General features: G+C 33.8%; 1 protein-coding gene and 1 non-coding gene across 6 annotated transcripts in view; both read right to left on the reverse strand.

The window, feature by feature from the left end:
* The window catches only part of CEP128 (centrosomal protein 128), a 96,242-nt gene that overhangs the window by 49,494 nt on the left and 24,721 nt on the right, over positions 1-22,027 (reverse strand). For 3 of the 5 annotated variants that reach the window (XM_004941843.5, XM_040702151.2, XM_040702152.1), the window contains 7 exons: positions 21,240-21,326; positions 19,651-19,725; positions 18,592-18,724; positions 16,831-16,991; positions 8,441-8,791; positions 7,115-7,765; positions 2,874-3,038 (listed from right to left, as the gene is read on the reverse strand). In XM_004941843.5, coding sequence (XP_004941900.2) covers positions 2,874-3,038; positions 7,115-7,765; positions 8,441-8,791; positions 16,831-16,991; positions 18,592-18,724; positions 19,651-19,725; positions 21,240-21,326 — 1,623 coding nt within the window. The remainder of the gene's footprint in view (positions 1-2,873; positions 3,039-7,114; positions 7,766-8,440; positions 8,792-16,830; positions 16,992-18,591; positions 18,725-19,650; positions 19,726-21,239; positions 21,327-22,027) is intronic. The other 2 variants (XM_025151095.3, XM_025151096.3) reach the window with 2 other exon arrangements.
* Positions 11,882-11,952, reverse strand: TRNAG-CCC. Its single transcript has one exon. It is a non-coding gene; the product is annotated as a tRNA-Gly (tRNA).

Raw genomic sequence — 22,027 nt, forward strand, 5'->3', positions numbered from 1 at the left:
ACAACAACAAATTACTGCATTAATAACGTAAGGTGCATAAACAGAGATATAACTATTTTCCAATATTATAATCACTGTACAGCCAGACACTGAGTACAGTTCCCTGCCATGGACTATTACCTTCTCATATAACTCAAAATCCTCTCTTGATCCTCCGTATTCTCCTGGAAATCAGTTGTGAAGAAACTGCACTAAACCCAAACCCAGCAACCATCAAGCCTAATTTCACAGACAAAACAGTATATTCTATCATAAATTTATTTTTAATTGAAAGAAAAATAGATAATAATACATTTATTTATTAATTAACTTTCAATCTTTTGTCCTGGAGCTCATACAGGCATCTAATCTCTCGTCAAAAACACAGGACTCAAATGAAACTTGAACTGGCAGTCTGCATGTCCTCAAATGAAATATATTCAAACGAATCTCTCTTAGTGACTGGCACTGAGGACAATGTTTTAAAGATAAAAGATAATCTCTGCCTAAAAACTGTATCTTCCTAATACTACATAAAGTTGGAGCTAGCTTTCACCTCACTGCAGAAGACTACATACCCTTCTACAGCCACATTTCCTGAACAATAGACATTATACTATTAAAATCTCAACCAAGAAAAAAAAAATTGGATTTTCATTTGAAGTACTTAGTACTAGCCTGACGGACTTGAGCTTTTAAAGCACTTCTTTCTAGAACAACAGGAGCAAGCTAAAAAAAAGTTCAGTTTCCAAGTTCATGGACTGTAAGTTTAAGATTATCTTAGAAATGAATGTAATCATTGTAATAATGGAAATTAATACAACTTTTGACAGAAAGATAAAATTTGAAAAACATTTTTATTCAACCCTAAGCCTAAAAATCTACATTCAATTAAACTTCTGCTCCCATTCAATTAAACTTCTGCCCATAGATATTTCACTAGTGAACTATGAAAATGCTATCACATACAACAGAAATTCTACCCTGTGGAATTGTACTGCTAAAACAAAATATATAAGCTTTGTAAACATACTAGTCACAAGCAAAGAGTAGACGCAGCTAACGAACAGCAAAACCAGCAGCCTTCCTTTCTATTTTTAAAAGCTTTTAAACATTACTTCAGCATGTACATCAATAGAGTCAAACTGTGTTTAATTTGGCAGGTTACTGATAAATATTAAAAGTCTCATATTCCTTTTGGAGAGAAGGAGGAAAAAGAGTCAAGGAGCAAACAAAATTATGTCAAGATTTTTTCAATGCACACTTTCAGAAAAGAAAAAAAATGCCTATATTCTTCTCTTCGGGCTGCTATTCACAGCAAAGAGTCAGCACAGGCTGAGGACAGAAGCAATATGACAAAAGGAACTAATGGCATTTCCAAACAATCCCTTTACCTTATCTATGTTCAAATGAGCTCATTAGATTTTAAACTCGACATTTATGCAGTGACAGCATATTTATCGTAACAAAATATGGGTTGAAATTTAAACTGAAAGAATTAAAAAGACAAAGGGGATCTACAGCATCAGTGGGCATCTGTTAACAGATTTAAATAAACTGCTGAGCTAAAGCATCTGACAACAATTCAGTGTTTCATGAGCAATGAATGAATAAACCTCCTGTATCATGCTAAGATAAACACTTATAACACAGAATTTAAGTTCACAGTGATAAGATATTACTGAGTTTACATAGGAGAGTAAGAACTTTGCAACTAGCAGCACAAATATCCACTTTTTAAAAAGTGAAGATATCCTGAAAAAATTATAAGCAACTTCCTGTAGGAAGAAAAACAGTTTTCTTTTTATGTTGTCTGGAATTTCAATTTAGAAACTCAATATAAATTTGTCAACAATCATTTTCAGTATATTACAAAATCACAGAATGACCCGAGTTGGAAGGGACCTCAAGGATCATGAATCTCCAACCCCCCCCCCTCCCCCCCCCCTCCAACACAGGCAGGGTCGCCAACTTCCACATTTAATACTACTAGACCAGGCTGCCCAGGGCCAGGGCCCCATCCAACCTGGCCTTGAACACCTTCAGGGATGGGGTATCCACAACCTCTCTGGGCAGCCTGTTTCAGCACCTTGCCACTCTCACAGTAAAGAACTTCCCCCTGACATCCAACCTAAATCTTACTCCCTCAACTTAAAACCATTTCCCCTTGTCCTGCTGTTTACACATTCAAAGAGTTGACTTCCCTCCTGTTTATAGGCTCCCTTTAGATACTGAAAGGCTGCAATGAGGTCACCCCACAGCCTTCTTTTCTCCAGGCTGAACAAGCCCAGTTCCCTCAGCCTGTCTTCATAGGGGAGGTGCTCTTAATTCCATACTCCTATTATGAATCAATTAAAAATGGACAGAAAGGCTTTTTACACTGGAGAAGGTAAAAGAAAAAGGTGTACATTTCTCTAAATGCTTGTACTAAAAATATTTCCTACTTGAATGTTTTAAACAAGTTATTTAGAATTTCTTTTCCCACAATTGCATTTCTTATCTACTTCAAATTTGTTCTGAATTATTCATAACTGCATATGCAGAATATGAAGAGAATTGGAAGAGCTTGATTAGGCATTTGTTAGTTACTCAGTTACCTGTAGAAGAAAAAAAAGGAACTTATATTCCTACTCTGATACATCTGATACATTTTTTATTATACTTCACTAATAAGCGGTTTCAATATATCTATGGATGGATACAATTCATAATTCAGCCACTGATTTATATAGAGAGTATATACTACAGCATCTGTTGCTGAATATGCCTATGCATTTTTTTTTCTAACTCTATAATTCTATATCTATTTTCTATTCTATGTCTAATTCTATAATTCATCTTTATTTTAGACATTTATCTGAAGTTTAAAAAAAGATGAGACTAATTACATTTACCTTTTTCTCCAGTTCTTGTTTTACAAACTCAAATTTTCGCCTGAGTTTCGTATTTCCTTCTTCACATTGGGTTAATTCTTCTGTCAATTTATCACATTCTAGTTTTATCTTCTCCAGTTGTTGACTCTGAGCCTTGACTATGTTCTTCTCTTCTACAAGTTCCATCTGGAGGTAAAAGGTAAACAGATGACAAAGTCACTATATGAACTACTTTCCATCATTCTCAGACAGTTGAGTTTCAAGACCATGGAACATAATCATAAAATGTTGTGTTTTTTTTTACATTTAAGTTATGTTAAACGTGATCGCTTATCTGAATATGGCAAATATAATCACAAAAATAATCAATTAAGGAACCCATACTGTCAAAGTAAAACTATTGAATACAATGACTTAATATGACTTTGTTGTTATTATTATGATTTATTAGCGCTGCCAAAATAAGTTAAATGATACAGATTTTTCCTTTACAATGTACATCTGTCCTGAACTTTACCAATAATGTAAATATAACTGCAAAACCAGGACACCTAACATTGACATTCTTCTAAGCTAAGTACACTGTAAATTTCTGTAAGACACTGTAGCACCATACAGCCTCCTTAAAACAGTAAGTAGAAGTCTCAGACTCTGCATTTCAAGTCTGTTACACTCATCAGCTGACATCACATAAAGAAGGTCAGTGTTTATGCAAATTTTCCATTACTGCAATCATTTGGAATCAGACATACCAAAACTCATTTCATTGTAAGAATGCTAAATTTATATCTGCAGGGAAATAACTTCAAAGGTTTGGTTGCTTTTCCATTTCTAGAACTGCATGTTCTTAACACTATTCGTAAAGATGTTATAAAGGAAAACTAGAAAAAAAAGAAAATCTAAGGGACCTAAGAGCCCTAAGTAGAGTGAATAAAAATATATTAGTTTCCAGTGGAAAATACAAGACCTGCATTTCCTCAGTTAGATATTTGTTTCTCATTCAGATGACTGAATTGAGAAATTCTCCAGATCTATAAAATAGTAAATTAAAAAAAAAAAAAAACAATACCACCACAAAGAAAATTACACAAACATACCATTATCCAAATCCAGATTTAAAATAGATTAATTGGAAGATGCAGTTGTACACAAAAATATACCTGCAGAGTAAATTCCTTCCTGAGGAGAATCAGGACCATAAATATCCATTGCTTGCTCTGAAAATAATACCTTCTATTTATTTTCATGAAAACTACATCATATATGAAGAGCACAGTAACACTATTTCATAGACCAAATTCTCAGTTACAGAACTCTAGTTATCAACATAGTCACCATCATTAGCTGTGCATTTTCACCAGTGATGAACAAGAAAGAGCCTGCATGCAGTGCTCATAAAAATCTGCAGCAGCAGAGGCAACCCACTGTCACCACTACTGAAATGTACCACCCACTGCTTCACTTTGCTCACATCCACTGTTTGGTCTCCACAAATATTCAGCAAGTGTCAATGAATATCAATGGGTGTCGCAATTTTCTTCTGCAATGACACATCTTTGTTTCACACACACTCCCATGTCAGACATCATTTTGTCAGACTGCCCCTCTGCTGTCACGTGTCACACATAAACAACATGTAACAGAATATTGCTGGAAAGGCTCAACCCCTACTGCCACACCAACATCCGCCTCTGACACCATGGGCCAATATATTAAAATAGGAGGCATTACTTTCTGAGCAGTCCTCATACATAATATTGGGAAGAAGGTTAAGAAAAAAGTTTTTACAATTTAATTTAGGCTTAGGACACAAAGACCAGCCTGCAATACCTAAAATACTTCCAATTAATATGTTTATACAATTATCTTTTCAGTTCCTACTAAAGGTAAGTGTATAATAAAGTGTATGAAAACACAAACAACTCAAGAAACAGGTTCCCCAATCATATTACCTTTGAGTCATTATATTTGAGAACATTAATTTTTATTAATTTCTAGTACAGTCATGGCAGTTGTATTCGTAATTTCACGGATCTGGATTGAATCCATTTTCTCCCTTTGATTATTTTCAGGAAGAAAAAACACACCCATTTGATGAATGCATATAGAAGTTAATTCAAAAACAAAGGAATATACACAAACATTTATGTATACATATGTATCTTTTTATAATCTTAAAGATTAATATTTGAAACTCCTGTCACAAGAAAAAATTGTATTTCCTTTTTCTAAAGTTGCAAGAATGCTTTTGAAAAGCAAATGAGGGCAGGTGGCAAAATTAGGGGAGAGATTTAAGGCTTCTCATCACACATAACAGTTGGAAACCACAAAGTAAACTACTTCATTTCCTCTGCTTTGTTTATCTATCATTTAAAAAAGAAATAGAAACATTGGCTGGGCCTCCTTTGAGAGGTTCTAGAAGAAACAGAAGTAAAATCTTTAAGTACCAGAATCTCAGTCTGAGACAGTAAGATCCTTCTCAACACTGACATCTTGTATGAAATGCTACGTGCTTCTCCAGACTACCGCAACATACAATACCCCTATGCTAATGACTCATTAAAACAAAAATTCTTAACTACCTTATAACTTCTCAATATAATGCAGCAGTACAGCAAAATCAGACGAGAATGAAGCAGAAAGTATCATGCAGAAAATGTAAGAGAGGAAAGAACTGTCAAGGATAAAAGAACAATCCTTTTCACACCAGAAATCCTCCTCAGATTAGGCTTTGGATCTTAAGAAATGCATTAAATTTGCCTACTACATCCTACTACTACTACATCCCTCCCAACTGACTTTTATATTTCAGACTTTACTATGATCAACGTTTGAACAGGGTTATGTACCATTTTTCACAGAAGTACTTACAACAAACGTTGAGCAAAGACTATAAAGTCAAGACTATCTAGGTGACAGAAAAGGACTGTTGGTGATTGGGCATAAAAACTTAGTGCAATAAGGGGAAAAAAACAAACAAAAAAACACAAGAAAGAATTTAAAATCATTAAGCATTTCTCGTCAAAATATTTTCTGTTTCTAATGATCCTTCCACTAACAGCCACCCAGTGTTGTTTTTTTTTCTTTTATTGCTATCTTCATTAAATGCTATGTTATACAGCGCTTAACTTATTGTCAGTTCTGCTATGAATGATAACTAACCATGCTTTTCTGTGAAACATCAATTTGTAACTGCCAAGATGTGGAAAACATGCATTTTAACCTACTCTGCATATTTGTGAGAAAACAAATTAATTTCTTTATATTACCTATGATGAAGTACACCAGCAATCACTATAGTTTTGATTAAGGATTTTATAGCTTTCTGTGGTTATATGAGTTTAATTTTTATATGGCAAATTTTTAATTAAAAATATCTGATGGAACTGAGGAGAAAAGTATATTTATAGCGCTTCTGAAGCGCACTGAAATTATGTGGATAACTTACAACCTAACCTGAAAACCACTGCTTCCACTAATATGAAGACACAAATAGAGCACAGGAAAATACTATCTTATGTATATATTCAATCATATAATCAAATTGCTTAAATAACAGTGCAATGTATAGCTCTTAAAGAAGTTTTCATACAAATGTCAATAATTAACTGCAGTTTAGAGCATCCATTTTAACTTGTTCAATTCTCTCCAGACCACTTAAGCCACTAAAACACTTGCTTTCTTTCCAATGCAAAAGCCTTGAATCAGGACCAGAGGATGTGACCTCAAGACATTAACTTGTTTCTTACTGAAAAAAATACTGTACTTCATAAATTACTACACATGTAGTGTCACTTCCTTGAGAAATTGTACAGAAATTAGAAATTCTAAGAACTCATCAAAAAAGAAACTATCAAAATTGATCTTAAGTATTATATGATCTATTTACATTCTGAAAGTGTTTCTAGATACAATGACAGTACTCCAACATCGTGCAATTTATATCTTTAGAAAAATGCATCAACCCTGAAATAAAGTAAGTAACCTAATATAGCCATGATGATAACTTAGTAAAATAGTAGTTGAAAAAGGATCAAAAGCTGTTAAAACACTAGAGCCTTACACACCTCCTCCTGTTCTGATTACTGATATAGCTAGGTTAATACTTCCTAACTAATAAAAGCTTTTGCTCTAAAGCTACTGTAAGAGTGCAGTTTTTATGATGATTTGCAATAATGTACATTAAATGTTTTACAGCACATATTTTACTACTTTCATCCCTCAAAAGAAAAAAAAATTGCTTTTGGAATTATACGGAATACCTTTAGCATTCTAATCTGAGCATCTGCATCATCCTTTTCTTGTTTAAGGAGTTTTGTAAGCTCTTGAATGTTTCGTTCATGTTTGATTTTAGCATTATGTAACTCTAATCGAAGATCTGCTAACTCCTGTTGGTGAGCTTCTCTTTCCATCTTCAATTGCCTATTAGCTGAAGTCATCTCTTCATGCTTAGATTCCTGATGTTTCTGGAGTTCTGAGAGGCTCTTATGTAATTCCTTTTTGATTTTTTCTTCTTCTGCTATTCTGTTCATTAGCTCCACACGCACAGCACTCAGATTTTTTACATCTGCTTGCATTTCTAAGAGTCTTTCCCGGTCTTTTTCATGAATTGAGTTACTAGTCGCAATTTCTTGCTCCAAATGTTCTTTTTCAGCTTGCATCTGATTTTGTAGGAAGATTTGCTTTTTCAACTCATTCTCTAATTTATTTACAGTACCTTGAAATTCTTTTATCTCTTCTTCCAGAGACATCTGCTGAGACTTCATTTCATCTAGTTTTACCTCTTTGCAGTGAAGTTGTTCTTCCTGCTGGGCTCTTTTTGTAAGCACATCATCCAACTCTTTCTGAAGGTTTTCTATTTGGTGTATAGCAGAGAGAAGTTGATTTCTGAGGTCATCTTTTTCCTTGAGAGCCTAGGAAATATAAAAAAGAAATCCAGTGCCACCTAAAGTACTTAAAGAAAATCATCAGAAGCTAACACCCAAGTAGAGTGCTTTGTTCTGCAAAAATTTCAGAACCTGTAGATCTTATTGACAATAAAATGTATCACTGTAACCCTAGAGTCTGAGAAAAGCTTAAAAACACAATGGAATTAAAAATATGTCCAGAGTGTCAAAATCCATATAGCATTATGATACACTAGCAATTTGACATACACAGGAAAAACAAATACTATTATTCAAAGATGCGACCAGATCATACTACATTAAACAATGTATAACTTTATCATTCTTATATGATTTATATACTTTGATATAAATATGACATGATTTATAAAAAAATCATAAAAATAAGCTATGTTAAAGTCAAAAGAAAAAAAAATAGCAACATTCATAGTACAACTTTCTTCTTTACAAGAAGAAAGCTTTGATTAAGAGAAGAAACTGCAATACTGGCCGAAGAACAGAATTTGAAACTCTATATTATTTAAGAAAAACTATTGCCATCTTTTTGCTGTTTTGTAGTTCATTAGAAAATTTAGTCCAGAACATAAGAAGGTGGATGGTTTAAGTTACAACTTGCATAAATAAACTTATACTCACTTCTGAAAGTAAATGTGATGGTTACAAATAAAGACTCTACCTTACCTGATTATTTTTGTCCATCAGTTCACTTATAGCTTCATTTTGTTTTTCCACCTCACGATCCAGTTTCTTACACTTCTGTTTCCATTGTCGGATGGTTTCCTGTGCTCTCACCTTCAAATCTTCTCTTCTTTTCTCAGTTTCCAGCCTGAGTGCCTCTGAGTGCTTGAATTCAGTAAGGTACCGTTCTGCTTCCTTGGTACTCTCTTCAATTTGATGAGCTAACTCAGCAGACTGGAGTTCTGTTTGCCTACGCCCATTCTCACTAGCCTTGTAGCAACTCTGTAACTCTTTTAGCTGGTCTAGCATTTTTTGCTGCTGCTTCTCCCTGTTTTCCAGGTCAGATGTTAATACCTAAAATCATCATAGCAAAATACAAAAATTTCAACACAAAAGATATACAGTATGAAACCTTATTGAAAAAAAACAAAAACAAAAACAAACGTACAACAATGCTCAAAACACATATCCAACTAAAATAAGAATTGTTTAAAAGATCTCTCTGATTAGGCAATAAATACCATTAGCTCACAGAATCTCCCTCTGAAATGGTAAATAATTTCTCTACTCAATAAAAAAAAATACATGGCCATTTTATCCTATATTTTACTTTTGGCATTTATTCTTCTTCTGGTTGTTCATGTTGTTATTTGTATTTCAAGTTTGAGACAGAATCGGTGACCAAGATCTTAATATGATATGCACTAGACAAACAGAATAAATCAAAAAGTAAGATATAACGAAATGAACGTAAATAGATTGAGATGGAAAAGAAAACTAGCCAGGAAAGAACACCAGTCATCAAAACAGAAGTAATCTATATATGAGCTAGATATTACCCAGTTTTATTGGACTAATAGACAGATTAAGGGTCTTATGGAAGGAAGGGAAAACTACAAAGAAAATACAGCAGCTTTCTGGATGTTTCTAGAAGTAATTAAACAATTTTTAGTATGCACTTCATTTCAGCATAACATTAGCAAGCAGTCTGGAGACATCAGTTGGTTTCAATACTGAATTAAATTTGACAGATGGAATGAAGTAGGAAAGAATAAAAACATGTATTTTAAAAAATAATAACTGCTGTTTATCTTGAATCTAGTGATATTTCCCAAGACAGTCTCATAAGCAAGTTAGTAAAAATGTTTTTCATAAGCATTCTGCAAGGGCACATTCAGAAATCAGTTACTGAAGCTTCACTATCCCAAACTGAATTCTATTATGATTGTCAAGCAGAACATAAGATTAGTATTTCATATTTCAGACCTATTTAGACTGCTTTTCTGCTATTCAGTATTTTTGTTAATGACTGAAATGGATTTATTAGGCCTACTCCATTCAAAGATACCATCAAGCTTTAAAGGATGGAAAAATGTTAGAGAAGAGGATTAGATTTCAGAACAACTGAAACAAATTGGAACTGTCCTCTGAACTGAACAGTGCAATTCAGAATACACATCGGAAAACTATTTTGCCTAGGAATTGAAAATTGTCTTTACAAATGCACAAAGAATGACTGTTTAGTCAAAGGTCATGCCACACTTTTTCTGTTTTTTCTTTGTTCCCCCACCTCCAGCTGACTGTTGCATCCAGAGAGACAATACGTTGCCTCAGTCTTTCCAGGATAGCATTTACTGCCCTGGCAAGATGACTAGCACATACCAGCCTGTGGGACTGCCAGAATACACCACAGACTGGAATGTATTGCCACTACAGGCAAGAACAATCGGTTCAGCTTGCTATTTGTATCCATGACGTAAAATTGGAGTAGGATGATCTACTTGCCTATCAGTTGTTCACTTGTAGGATGAACATGCTGACTCTAGACACAGTTGAGATATAAGTAATAAATGGATATTTTAACATAACATTAACTAGGTAATAAAGTAAGTAAATATTATGCAGGTGACAACATGAAAACAGGAAAATTTCCCAGATTTACAATTCTATGTATCAGAAAAAGACATACATTATTTGTTTCACTACTGACTCATAAGAAGAGAACAACCAGATTATCACTTCACATTTCATGTCTTTCCAGAGACACTACCAAAGACATCAGCCTAAAACAATGTACTACTCAATTATCTGCATCATTATAAAAATATATTTTTAACTAGAATTCCCCCAGAGAGCACATTTCATTAATACAACCTACAGTTCCCACAGACACGTCAATGGAACATGAGACCAAGATTAAATACAGAAAGCAATGCTAAATTAACAGTAAACATTCATTTAACGGAAGTCTTAGTCTCCAAATTATTGATTTATAGTAAAATGAAAGAAAAAAAAGAGAAACATTTGTTTTTTATGCTTCTGTTAAAACAACTAATTTATCAACACTAGCTAATTTGCATGGGGGGGAATAAACTTTGACGAGGACATATTAATATAAATGTGAATTTACTACTAAGGAAATAAGATAGATCTTTTTAAAGAGGATATAAGCTGGAAAATTGCAGCACATCAACTTTTCACGTAGCTCTCCATGTAAAACAGGGTGAACAGAAAAAGAATAAGTCTCCACAGCTTTTATTCTCATATTTCTATATCAGGGCTCCCAGATGTACTGAACTGTACTTTTAAATTCCTATTCTGATGTAGGAGACCCATATGTTTATCTGTATGTTAACATTCATGTAGTTGTCAAAATTCTATCCAATCTGTAAAAGTTCTCCCTACTGGTATTTAAAACATCAAATAAGCAACTTTTCAGATATGCACTGCCGTAAGATATGTAAAAATTCTTCTAGTAAAAAATCTTTTATTAAAAGATATTTATTACCTATGTAGATAGAGAGATTGGTTACTAATAATTTTCCAAAACCTCTTTTCTCATGTGGCATATGCATATCTTTACATTACAGGAACTGACATATACAAGTATTGGTTGGAGATATCTGTATCTATAGTAGTACACCTCACACATCACTGTGCATACTTAAGTGTCTATAAAAAGTGCAGGTTATGGTCCTGTCTGTTGGTTCCTTGGAAAATTCCAACACGCTCTCAATTTCTAAACATTCGTTGAAAATGGAGGAGGATTCATGGTAAATACATTTAGTTAATACCTCTAAGGTAACAGTTACAGCTAAGTAATCTCTTTGCCACTTTCTATTATCTGTCTGTACACCTCAACACTGTGCTTGACTTGTCTACAATGAGAAGCTAGAAGTCCTAAAACAGAGTTCGACTGAATCACATATATGTATGTTCTCCTATATGCCCAGAAACTACTTGCTCGTATAAGAAGCAGGTCTGGATCAACCACTTTGGATCAATGCCCTGAGTGGTCAGATTTCAAAGGAGGTGCCTTTCTGTACTTTGCCATAACCACTTATCATTAATGTCTTAGTTATAATTTTACTATTAGTGTCTTGAACCTGCTTCAGTCTTTCTTCATCAGAGAGGTGCTCCAGCCCTCTGGCAATCAAAACTTTCTGCGCCGCCCGGGAATCGAACCCAGGTCGCAAGAATGGGAATCTTGCATGATACCACTACACCAGCGGCGCAGTTGACAATAATGCTCCTCCTGGCATTAATATCCAGGGATTTTCTCAAAAGAGAATTAATTTTCTTGCAATTCTTAAAAATTCATTATATTTAGTTAGTTGATCCTGGAGTACAACAACTTAATGCTCAAGAGATTTGAACACAAGTGTTATTTTCAAAACTGACTAAAGTTTGTATCAGCCCTTAGACTGCAACACCAGTAATATTTCAGTGGACAGACTCCATCTAGAGATGATGCAAAGGAAAGGGGATTAACAAACTGAAAGACTGATGCAACATTAACCCCACATAAAACAGTTGTGTATTTAATTGTTCCAGTTCACTACATCTCCAGTATCCCAATAAAAGACTTATCTTCCAACTTTCAAAAGAAATTGTAGGCAAAGATCAACATTTCCTACTTAGAGGTAGTTATTTATCTGAAATATAAACTAATCACCATAAGCTTTAAACACATGATCAGTTCAGATTTACAGTCCCTAGCTTGACTACATATTGTATATTTGACCTGCATTTTCAACCTCATTTAAAACTAATCACCACAAACAGCAAGCCAAATTCCATTCTAGGAACAGAAAACAAACCACATCGTGTATTCAGTGCAACAATCCTTAAAACTTTTATGAACATTTAAAATGAAAGTAAAGATAACTCATTTCATACAATGATACACTTTAAATCAGTTATGTACAAACAATCTATAATAAAACCTAAACAAGCCATATTTCACTTCAGCCACACTTACTATGCTAGTCACTTAAAGTACGAGAGCTGCTTTGAAATTAATGCCTTCTATTTTATGATGTTAGCCCACAATTTCAGAGGTGGATATTGGTGGTGCGGCAGTAGAGGTTGAACCTTCCCACCAATATTTCGTTACATTTTGTTCCCGTGCCACAGGCAGCAGCAGAAGGGCAGTCTGATAGAATGGCATCTGACATGGAAGTGTGTATGAAGCCAAAGTGTGTCTTTGAATTCCTCCATGCAGAAACAATTGCGCCCACTGACATTCCTTAGCACTTGCTGAACAATTATGAAGACCAAACAGTGGATGTGAGCAAAGTGAGGCAGTAGGTGGTACATTTCAGCAGTGATAATGGAAGGTTATCTCCACTTCTGCAAAATTTTACAAGTGCAGCATACAGGCTCCTGTTAATCACTGGCAAAAATGCACAGCTAATGGTGGTTGACTGTGTTGTAAAAAAGTATTTTGTAGCTGAGAATTTGCTCTGTGAAATAGTGTTACCGTGCTCTTTGTATCTGCTGTAGTTTTCATGGAAATAAATAAGAGGCATTGCTTTCAGAGTGACCTACATAATTTTAACTGAATACATGCTGCAAATATTTCATCACAATCTGAACTGAATCCCTCATGACCCATGCTCTATCTAACCATGAAGAAACCTTTTGATCAATATTTCTATCTTTCATACAAACACAAGTTCTGTTAATTGAAAAACTAAAGATACCTACACTCAATCTGTCAATAAACGTATTCATTCATTAAAAGGTATATTGCACAAAATCAATTAAGGAGGTGCCTTCTCCATATTCTCCCCAAGCATGAAGTGCTCATGGCACTAATAGGTAGTAGCATATGTAAATGTAAAGACAAGGTGAAACACCTTAAAATTTAAGTTTGATATGTGATTTCAGATACATTTTAAAATGTGCATGTTAGTCACTTTCATAAAGTTTCTGGAGCATTACTTCAATGTTTACAAATCACTGATATAAAACAGATACAGGTTGGACTATGGTAAAGGCATGGATTTCTCATATTCTGTAAGAATAAATTTATAAAAGTTGTATTGATTGATTTTCAGATATCGTGGTTGTCCTGCATAATTAAAATAATTGGCTAATATCTTCATCTTTAACAGAAGAAAAGCCATAAAATAGATTTTAACAAGGCTAAAAATGTCACTCAATCTTCCTAAGACTGAAAGATTTTTATTACTAAAGAATTCTAATCTTAAATAAGCAAATCAATGTCTCTCTCTCAGGAAACTTGAAATATGTTAAACAAACTGTCTGCTGTTACACTCTAATAAATAATATTACAAGACCCCACTGACCTAATTAGAATTAGAGAAATCTTCAGTAAATCAAATTATTTCAGAAGCTTATGAACTTGCATATGCTTACGGAGAATCTAGCTTATTGTACTTTTACAATTTGTGTACTTTGTTTACTTCTTAAACATAATAAACAGGTTGAATCAATTTCTATTTAGTTTGATAATGAAAAACATATTTAAAATAATTACATATATTTACAAGATCAGGTAAACCAGAGCAATTAAATTTCATCTCTATCTTTTAATTTTTAAATTTCATAAAGTCATGATTAGAAGTGAGTTCTAAGAACACGATTATAATCTTTCTCATCCTCTCCATTTTACATCACATTGTGTGTTTATGGTAACAGGGACTAAATGTACAACGCAACTCAAATTCTTGAAAACAATGACATTTAAATAAATGACAAGAAACTTCTTATATCACATGTACACCAGAAGCAAACAGTTACATCCTCTCCACTAATCAAAGATAAGTTTAACTCAATTTAAACAGGACTGCTCACTTCCAACTGAGAATCAGACTATCTGATAAGAGCAGATGTTGGAACAGGCTTGACAAATGCTTTGTTAGTACATAAGTTTAGAAATTCACATCCTTGTTTCCTTGATGTCTCATTAAAATAATACAAAAAAAAAACCCTCTATTTTCCTGTTGCTGCTTCTGTAGGTGAATGGCAGTGGGAAGCAGATAAGAAGTACAAAGTGTTTTCTGTTAAGCTAATCAGAGAAGTCAGATTTCTAACTTGCAGAAGTGACAATGACCCCTATCTGAGTCCTCTTCCATCCATATTTTCACAGAGCAGGAAATTAGTACTAGAACATCATTCTGACATTCATATGGCACGTTCTATGAGAAGAAGTTTTAAGAGATGTTTTTCTGTGTGTTTGTACCCCATTAACTCCTGCCACCAAAGTAACTGGAATTGCTCAGGCACTACAAAAACAAACAAAGAAACAAACAACAACAAAAAAAACAGCATGCTTCAAATAATCTATTGCCCAGCCAGAACACTAATGCTCATTGGCTCTCCAGGGAGGTGGTGGAGACACCATCCCTGATTGTTTAAAATCTGTTTGGATCTATGTCGTGCTCAGGGACATGATTTAGTGGACAGTTGTTGGAGTTAGGGTAGTATGGTTAGATTGTGGTTGGACTTGATGATCTTGAAGGTCTCTTCCAACCTGAGCAATTCTATGATTCTATGGGCAGTAGGAAATGCATTCTGCTTGCCTGCTTTACAGGAGCAGCCTAGGCTTTTTTTAAACCTACTCAAGAGGCAATTTTCAAACAGCATCTTGGAACTTATTTTGAGACTTCAATTTTTCCTAGTGCAACTTCAGGTATTAAGTTTAATTTAAACCAGCAGAGAAGCTGACAATAGAATGGTGAGAATACAGCAAAAATAAAGAGACTCTTATAAAGAGTCTCACCTTACAAGAGTAATTGTTCTTTAAGTATTGGGAGGCTGTAAAAAAGACTCCTCAAAGCTCTCTCCAGGATAAACAACTCCAACTCCCTCAGTCTGGCTTCACAAAAGAGGTGTGCTAGCCCTCTGATCATTCTCTGGAAGCAGTCCAACAGGTCCATCTCTCTTTTGTGCTGAGGGCCCAAGAACTAGATGCAGTACTTTAGGTGAGGTTTCATAAGAACAGGATAGAAGAAAAGAGTTACCTCCTTCAGCTTATTGCCCACACTTCATTTGATGCAGCCCAGGACACAATTGGATTTCCAGGCTGCAAGTGCATGTTGCTGGCTCATGTTGCATTTTTCCATCCATGAATACCTCCAGTTTCTTTTTCCAGGCTGTCTATAAATCACTCAGACTATATTCACGTTTGACACTGCCCCAACCAAAGAGCAAGACCTTTCTGAAATGTCTGTCAAGGACCCTCTGAAGTGCCAACTGCACCATTCAGCTTGGTGCCTTCTGCACACTTGTGAAGGAAGGCTGCATTCAATCCATGTCACAGTGAAGTTATTAAACAGTCTCAGCGTTAACATAGATGCTTGATGGATACCACTCATCAGTGGTCTCCACTCAAACACTGAATCATAGGTTGCAACTCTTTGGATGTGGCCAACCAAACAATTCTTTATCCACCAAGTATCCCATGTCACTCCAATTTAAATTAAAGGATGTTTTATGGGACTGTCAAATCATAGAATGGTTTGAGTTGGAAGGGACTTTTAAAGATCACATAGTTCCAACCTCCTGTCAAAGGCAGGATCATCTTCTACTAGATCAGGTTGTTAGGATCCTATTCAACCTGACCTCGAGTACTTCCAGGGATGGGGCATCCATGTCATCAATGGGCAAGCAGTTCTAATATCTATCCATCTTCATAGATCATGTGGGTTTATCATAAATAAGCATGCTAATAATAATAATTATCATAATTATTACCCTGTATCAATTAGTGAAGAAAGGAGAAGTTACGTTTTTTGTCAATGTACTTCGCTATCTCATAGAACACGGTATTTCAGTTTGATTGAAATTAAAATTATAGAAGTAATTCCATGAACTACTATTCAAACTAACAGCAGATAAAAATCAGATCATCTTTTATTTGGACACGAGAAGAAGGCAAATAATACAAATCATGAATTCATGTGCAACAGCAAATTCTTTGGTTTATTAAAAAGACAGGAGAGAAAAACTTCTGCAAGCTCAGATCACCTTTCAAACTTATTCATAGAATAAACTCAGTAGAGCATTACAGTTAATAATTACACTCTAATCTGGCTTATAACATACCTTAGGCATATGGGAAATGATTCACAAAGAAAACTTACCTCTATCTGCAATACAAGCTGTGCTTTCTCCTTGTCCTTATGCTCTATGCGTCTCTTTAGCTCTTCTACCTCCGACATTGCTGTGTTATGAGTCAGTTTTGCTTTAAGCTCCAAAATATGTTTCTCCAGTTCTTGCTTTTCTCTCTCATATCTTTCAGCTACTATAAAAGTGGGAACAGAACAATACACCCAGTAGAAACATGGTCTTGTGGAAAATTATTTTTCTCATTTTACTTCCTGCAATTTTCTATATGTGACTATTACAAGGCTATTGATGAATCTGTGCAAAATGGCTACAATTATACGATAACCTTCCACTGAATAAGACCAGTATTTCAGGGCTAATAATCCAATCACTTTAGGTGGTCCCCCCACCCTGGGAAAGGGGAAAATAAAAGAAAAAAACAAGGAAAATAAGAAAATCTCCCACAAGTTTCAAGGCAAAGATTTTAGACAACCTGAGCGTGAGTTCCAAGACGAGTATTGCTTTCTGTGAATTATGTCTCAATACTACAACTACAGTAGAAGTTCTTGACAAAAATAAGCTGTAAATATCCTAGGCCAGAATTTCAAAAGTCTTGAGAGGCAAAGAAAATTTCAGTTTGCATATATCTTCCAAAAAAAAAAAAATAATTCAGTAAACAAAAATAATTGCTTAAATTTTTATTCCTTCTCCCTCTCTGTATATCTTAATACATCCATTATGTTTCCCCACATTTTCACAGCACTTGTTGTAATTATAAAACAAATGCAAAAAAAAAAAAAAAGCTTTCTTGAACATGAAAAACATAGAAACAAGTATGTTCTCTTTTAAGCCTGTACACTAACACTGAAGTAACTGAAGAAAAACTACTAAAATGACAATCCCATGTTACATCTGAACCTAAACCAGGTACACAATTAATCATTTTGTAGTACCCTACATGAGATTTAGGAATCTGACTCCCTGATTTACACTTCCATGACCAAGATAATTCAATAGCTGAAATATGAAAACATAAGAAGTCATTAATCAAATTAATTTACCATTTCCAAAACAGTGGACTTGTAGTAGCTGTTCTCTTAGAATATTGAATACCACATATCTTTGTTAATGAGGAGAATGATGAAGACATTCTCTAATGTATTTTGATTACATTTGAAAAGTTTAAATACAGATAGTTATCTAACAGTACAGTGAAGGCCCCACTAAAGACATAATTTAATACACAATTACATGTTGAAATTGTGTAAAATATTTCTCTTCTAAATATCATGGTTCCATCCCTAAAATTCTATAAAACTGCAATTAGAAGTCATGACTGAATGATCTGGGATTATAAGGATAATATTGCTAAATACTCTGGAATATGATGGTACTTCTTAAGAGCTTCTACCAAAAGCTCAGCAGCCTTATTAGCCAGCTACAAAACGGACATCTGCTATAATTTGCAAGTTGACGGGGTTTAAACTGCAAGTCTAATGAAATGTGTAATTTCAAAAAAAAAAAAAAAATATATATATATATATATAGGAATAATGTAAAAACAGTGTGCAATTTTCTTTCATTCTCTCTAAATAATCTTCATTTGTTTTAACCATGGAAATCAAGGTATTATATTCTAAATTGATATTTATTTGTTATAGTACTTATAAACTTGAAAGTGAGGATTTTATCAGTTCTTTTAGTTTAAACAGCAGAGGAACTTAAAGCTCAAAGACAGAATTAACATCCAGGCTGATTAATCTGCAGGCATCTAGCACCAAACTTGAGAGCTGTACCTGTTCGAATTCTCCTTTCATCTTCTCGCACATCATGGGAGCTCTGATGGTACATAACCACATGTGAAATTTGACGCTGTAAGTCTGCACGATCTTCTTCTGCTCTCAAAAGTTGGGAACGAATTTCTTCAATCTAAAACGTATATTGAAGTATCAGACATGACAGAAAACAGAATGAAAGTGTAAATAATATGCTTTTATTAAACTGTAACAAGCATAAACAATAACTGCACATTGTTAGTAAATAAATCTCAATAGTTCTGCAGATGGTAAACAAAAAAAGATAATTGAGTTCCTAGTTACAAGCCACAAAGTGTTTATTCAGTCAAAATTAAAAGAATCATTTAAATCTGTTATGGTGACCATGGCTGAGCATTAATTTCTCCAGACAAAACAAAATAATATCATTTTATACGTTTTGTCTTTTTACACTGAAAATATCTATATAAGGTTATATATTTTATGTAAATTCTACTCATTAAATATACAATATGCCAGTTCTTAAGAAACATACTAGCCTTTTACTCTTTTTACCTTCTTTCTCTTATACAGAGTTACAAATGTTTAGGTAAAAGGACTTTTTTCTAATGCTATAATCATCCAGGTTCCTGCATCCTCAAGATTCTATCTTATCTGCATCAGTAGGCATCATAGAGAACACACTTTGGATCATTTTCAAGATGGTTTGCTTTCTTTTTAATTTTTTTCCTCATGCACAATAGAGCAAATACTGCTATGCCACTTATGTATATGAAGTCATGCACTTTGCATAATAATAATCACTAATATAGAAGTTGTTCAAGAGCATGCAGTGAAGGGCAGTTACAAATAATGTGTTTATGTACTTGAAAAGTACCACAACTGCTATTACTATTCTTATTAATACATGAACATACATACAAAAAGGTCTATACCTGTATTCAAATCTTTCTTTCTGAATCTCCTTCTTTCCTTTCCAAAAGAACATTATCAGAATATGAGATAGGAAGATTAATCAAAAAGACTCTGAAATAGCCAAATATGAAAATTTCAGTATTTCTATCACACCAAAGCAGTTACCTGATGCAAAAGAGCTTCTCTATTGCTTTCTGATTGATTCAGCTTTTTCCGGGACTGCTCCAATTCCTGCTCAAGCTTACAGAAAATGATGAAGACAGAAAATCTATGTGTGCATCATAGTACAAAAGTGCTTTTTAACTAGTTAATTCTGGCACAAATTAATTGGTACAAACTATTATTTAAAGTATAATATATATCATATTTTTATTCATCCAAATCCTTAACACAAATTTTCATTTGTACTAAATCTCAGATATATTTAAATCATACAAAGAAAGTTTAACTTATAGTCTAGAGTTTTTGCATACTTATCTGCATAACATGAAGACACCAAGTGGTATATATACTCCAAAACAAACAAACAAAAAGAAACAGAACAAACAAAGAAGCAAAAAAGCTATTTCTCACAGGACTATAAGTAAAACAAAAGAAAAAAAAAAAACTACTGTTAAAATAAGTTTTAGAAACATTCCAGGATTTGTAGCATACTTTCAAACTGGGAAAATAAGATGACTTAACATTTGAACCTTTGCTACATAACTTATTCATAAAAATGTTAAAGATGACAATTGGTACAACTGATAATTGGTAAACTCTGTGCTTCTCTGCACTGTGTTTGAAGATGTATTTCAATTGTTCTGGAAACAAGCTGACTGAAAAATTGAAGAGCCTGAACTTTCATACAATTAAAATTTTCCCTAAAATATTTTGTCAAGGGAATGTAAGAATGTGTAATCAGAGGTAGTTAGCAAACTGATTACCATTCCAAAACCAGAAAACAAAAACTATGAAATATTTTGTGAACTCTTGTCAAAAATAATTCAAAGATTGAAAAGATGCACATGGAAATAAAAATAGTTTTTTAAAGTGGAAATTGTTATTGCAGACATAATATCCCTTTTGTGAATGCTAAGGAGGCTGGCAAATGGGCAAAGTAAACAGGACTAGTATTAACAGAATTAAAAGAGTAACAATATAAAATGCTACATTGATTGCCTAGTGTAAAGGTTTAGCACAGACATAGAAAGTACTGACAAAACGGTTAAACTTGATGTAAGAGGGGGAAAAAGCCTACAATAATAAACTATCACCCTTGCAACATGCAAAAAAAAAAAAGGAAATAGAAGTAATTTTGTTTTCTACGGAGAGTAAAAAAGCAACAATAGTTCAGAAAGAAAAATACTAATAATCAGTAGTTCGCAAAATAATGAAACAAGCATTAATTGCTGAGATGAAGAAAAGTCACATCTTAGAGCTGCTGAAAGTATGTGACAGGTAACTACATCTATTTGACTCTATTCAGAGAAAAATCAAAAACGAAATCAAGGATAATCTTCAAGCTTGTCTGTCTGGCAAGATGGAGCAGTTGTAGAAGAAACAGACTGTAACTAAAGAGTAAGAAAGACATAAGTTTAGTGTAGCTGCATTCTGTATGTCTGATATAAAAAAGCAAACAAAAAAACCCCACCATGCTATCTTAGAGTAAAGAAAGGTTTATCCTGCTGGTTTCTCTAAAGGACAAAGAATATACTACAACATATGGCATTATACGCTCACTTAAACTAAAGAAGAATAAAAGCAAGGCTTACTTGTTTCTTTTCACTTTCATATTTCACAAGTTTATTTTTCACAAGTTCTTCTGTTTCAGTTGCTTTAGCATCCTGTTTCTTTAAAGCCTTTCAAAGTGAAAAATGTATTGTGAACTTCATTTAAAAAGTTAGAGAAGTCTTCCTTTTAAGTATATTAAAATGAAGCAATACATTTTAAAAAAGAGCTAGATGAGTGCTTTCTGACTGTGTCTAAAATTTCCAGGTGAAGTCAATGTCTATTGTCATGAAAAATAAAAAAAGTTCATGCATACATAAACACATACATAAACAGAACTGGGCCACATGCAATGTTACAACTAGCATTAACATCCTTCCGATCTATAGATCTGCAGATGCTCAAGACTGACCCCAAGCACTACGAAATGAAGGACTAAGAAGTTGAAGAGATCCCCTGTAGATAGACTGTAAAAATAACAGATGAGGAGAATATATTCTCCAGTTTACATGCAATTACGTGACATATGATGCATTGGAGTGAGGAAAACCCTTCTATTAAGTTGTGTTTGAATTTTGACAGATGTTTAGAATTCTAGTGTTAAAGCAGGAACTGAATTATTCCTGATCTAAAGTTCTTTATGCTTTACTTCAAAAATAAATAGACAAACCATACAGACTTTTCCTGTCCTGCTCCAGAGTGTCTAAAATCACCAACATACATTTTATAAAGCATCTTATGAAAATAAAACTGCTTTGACTGGTGATTTTGAAATATTTTTCCTTCTATAAACCAACAGGATTTACAAAATGTAGCTAATTACTGGCAAAGA

Source organism: Gallus gallus, chromosome 5 (genome assembly GCF_016699485.2).
Source record: "Gallus gallus isolate bGalGal1 chromosome 5, bGalGal1.mat.broiler.GRCg7b, whole genome shotgun sequence".
Taxonomy (NCBI): Eukaryota; Metazoa; Chordata; class Aves; order Galliformes; family Phasianidae; genus Gallus; species Gallus gallus.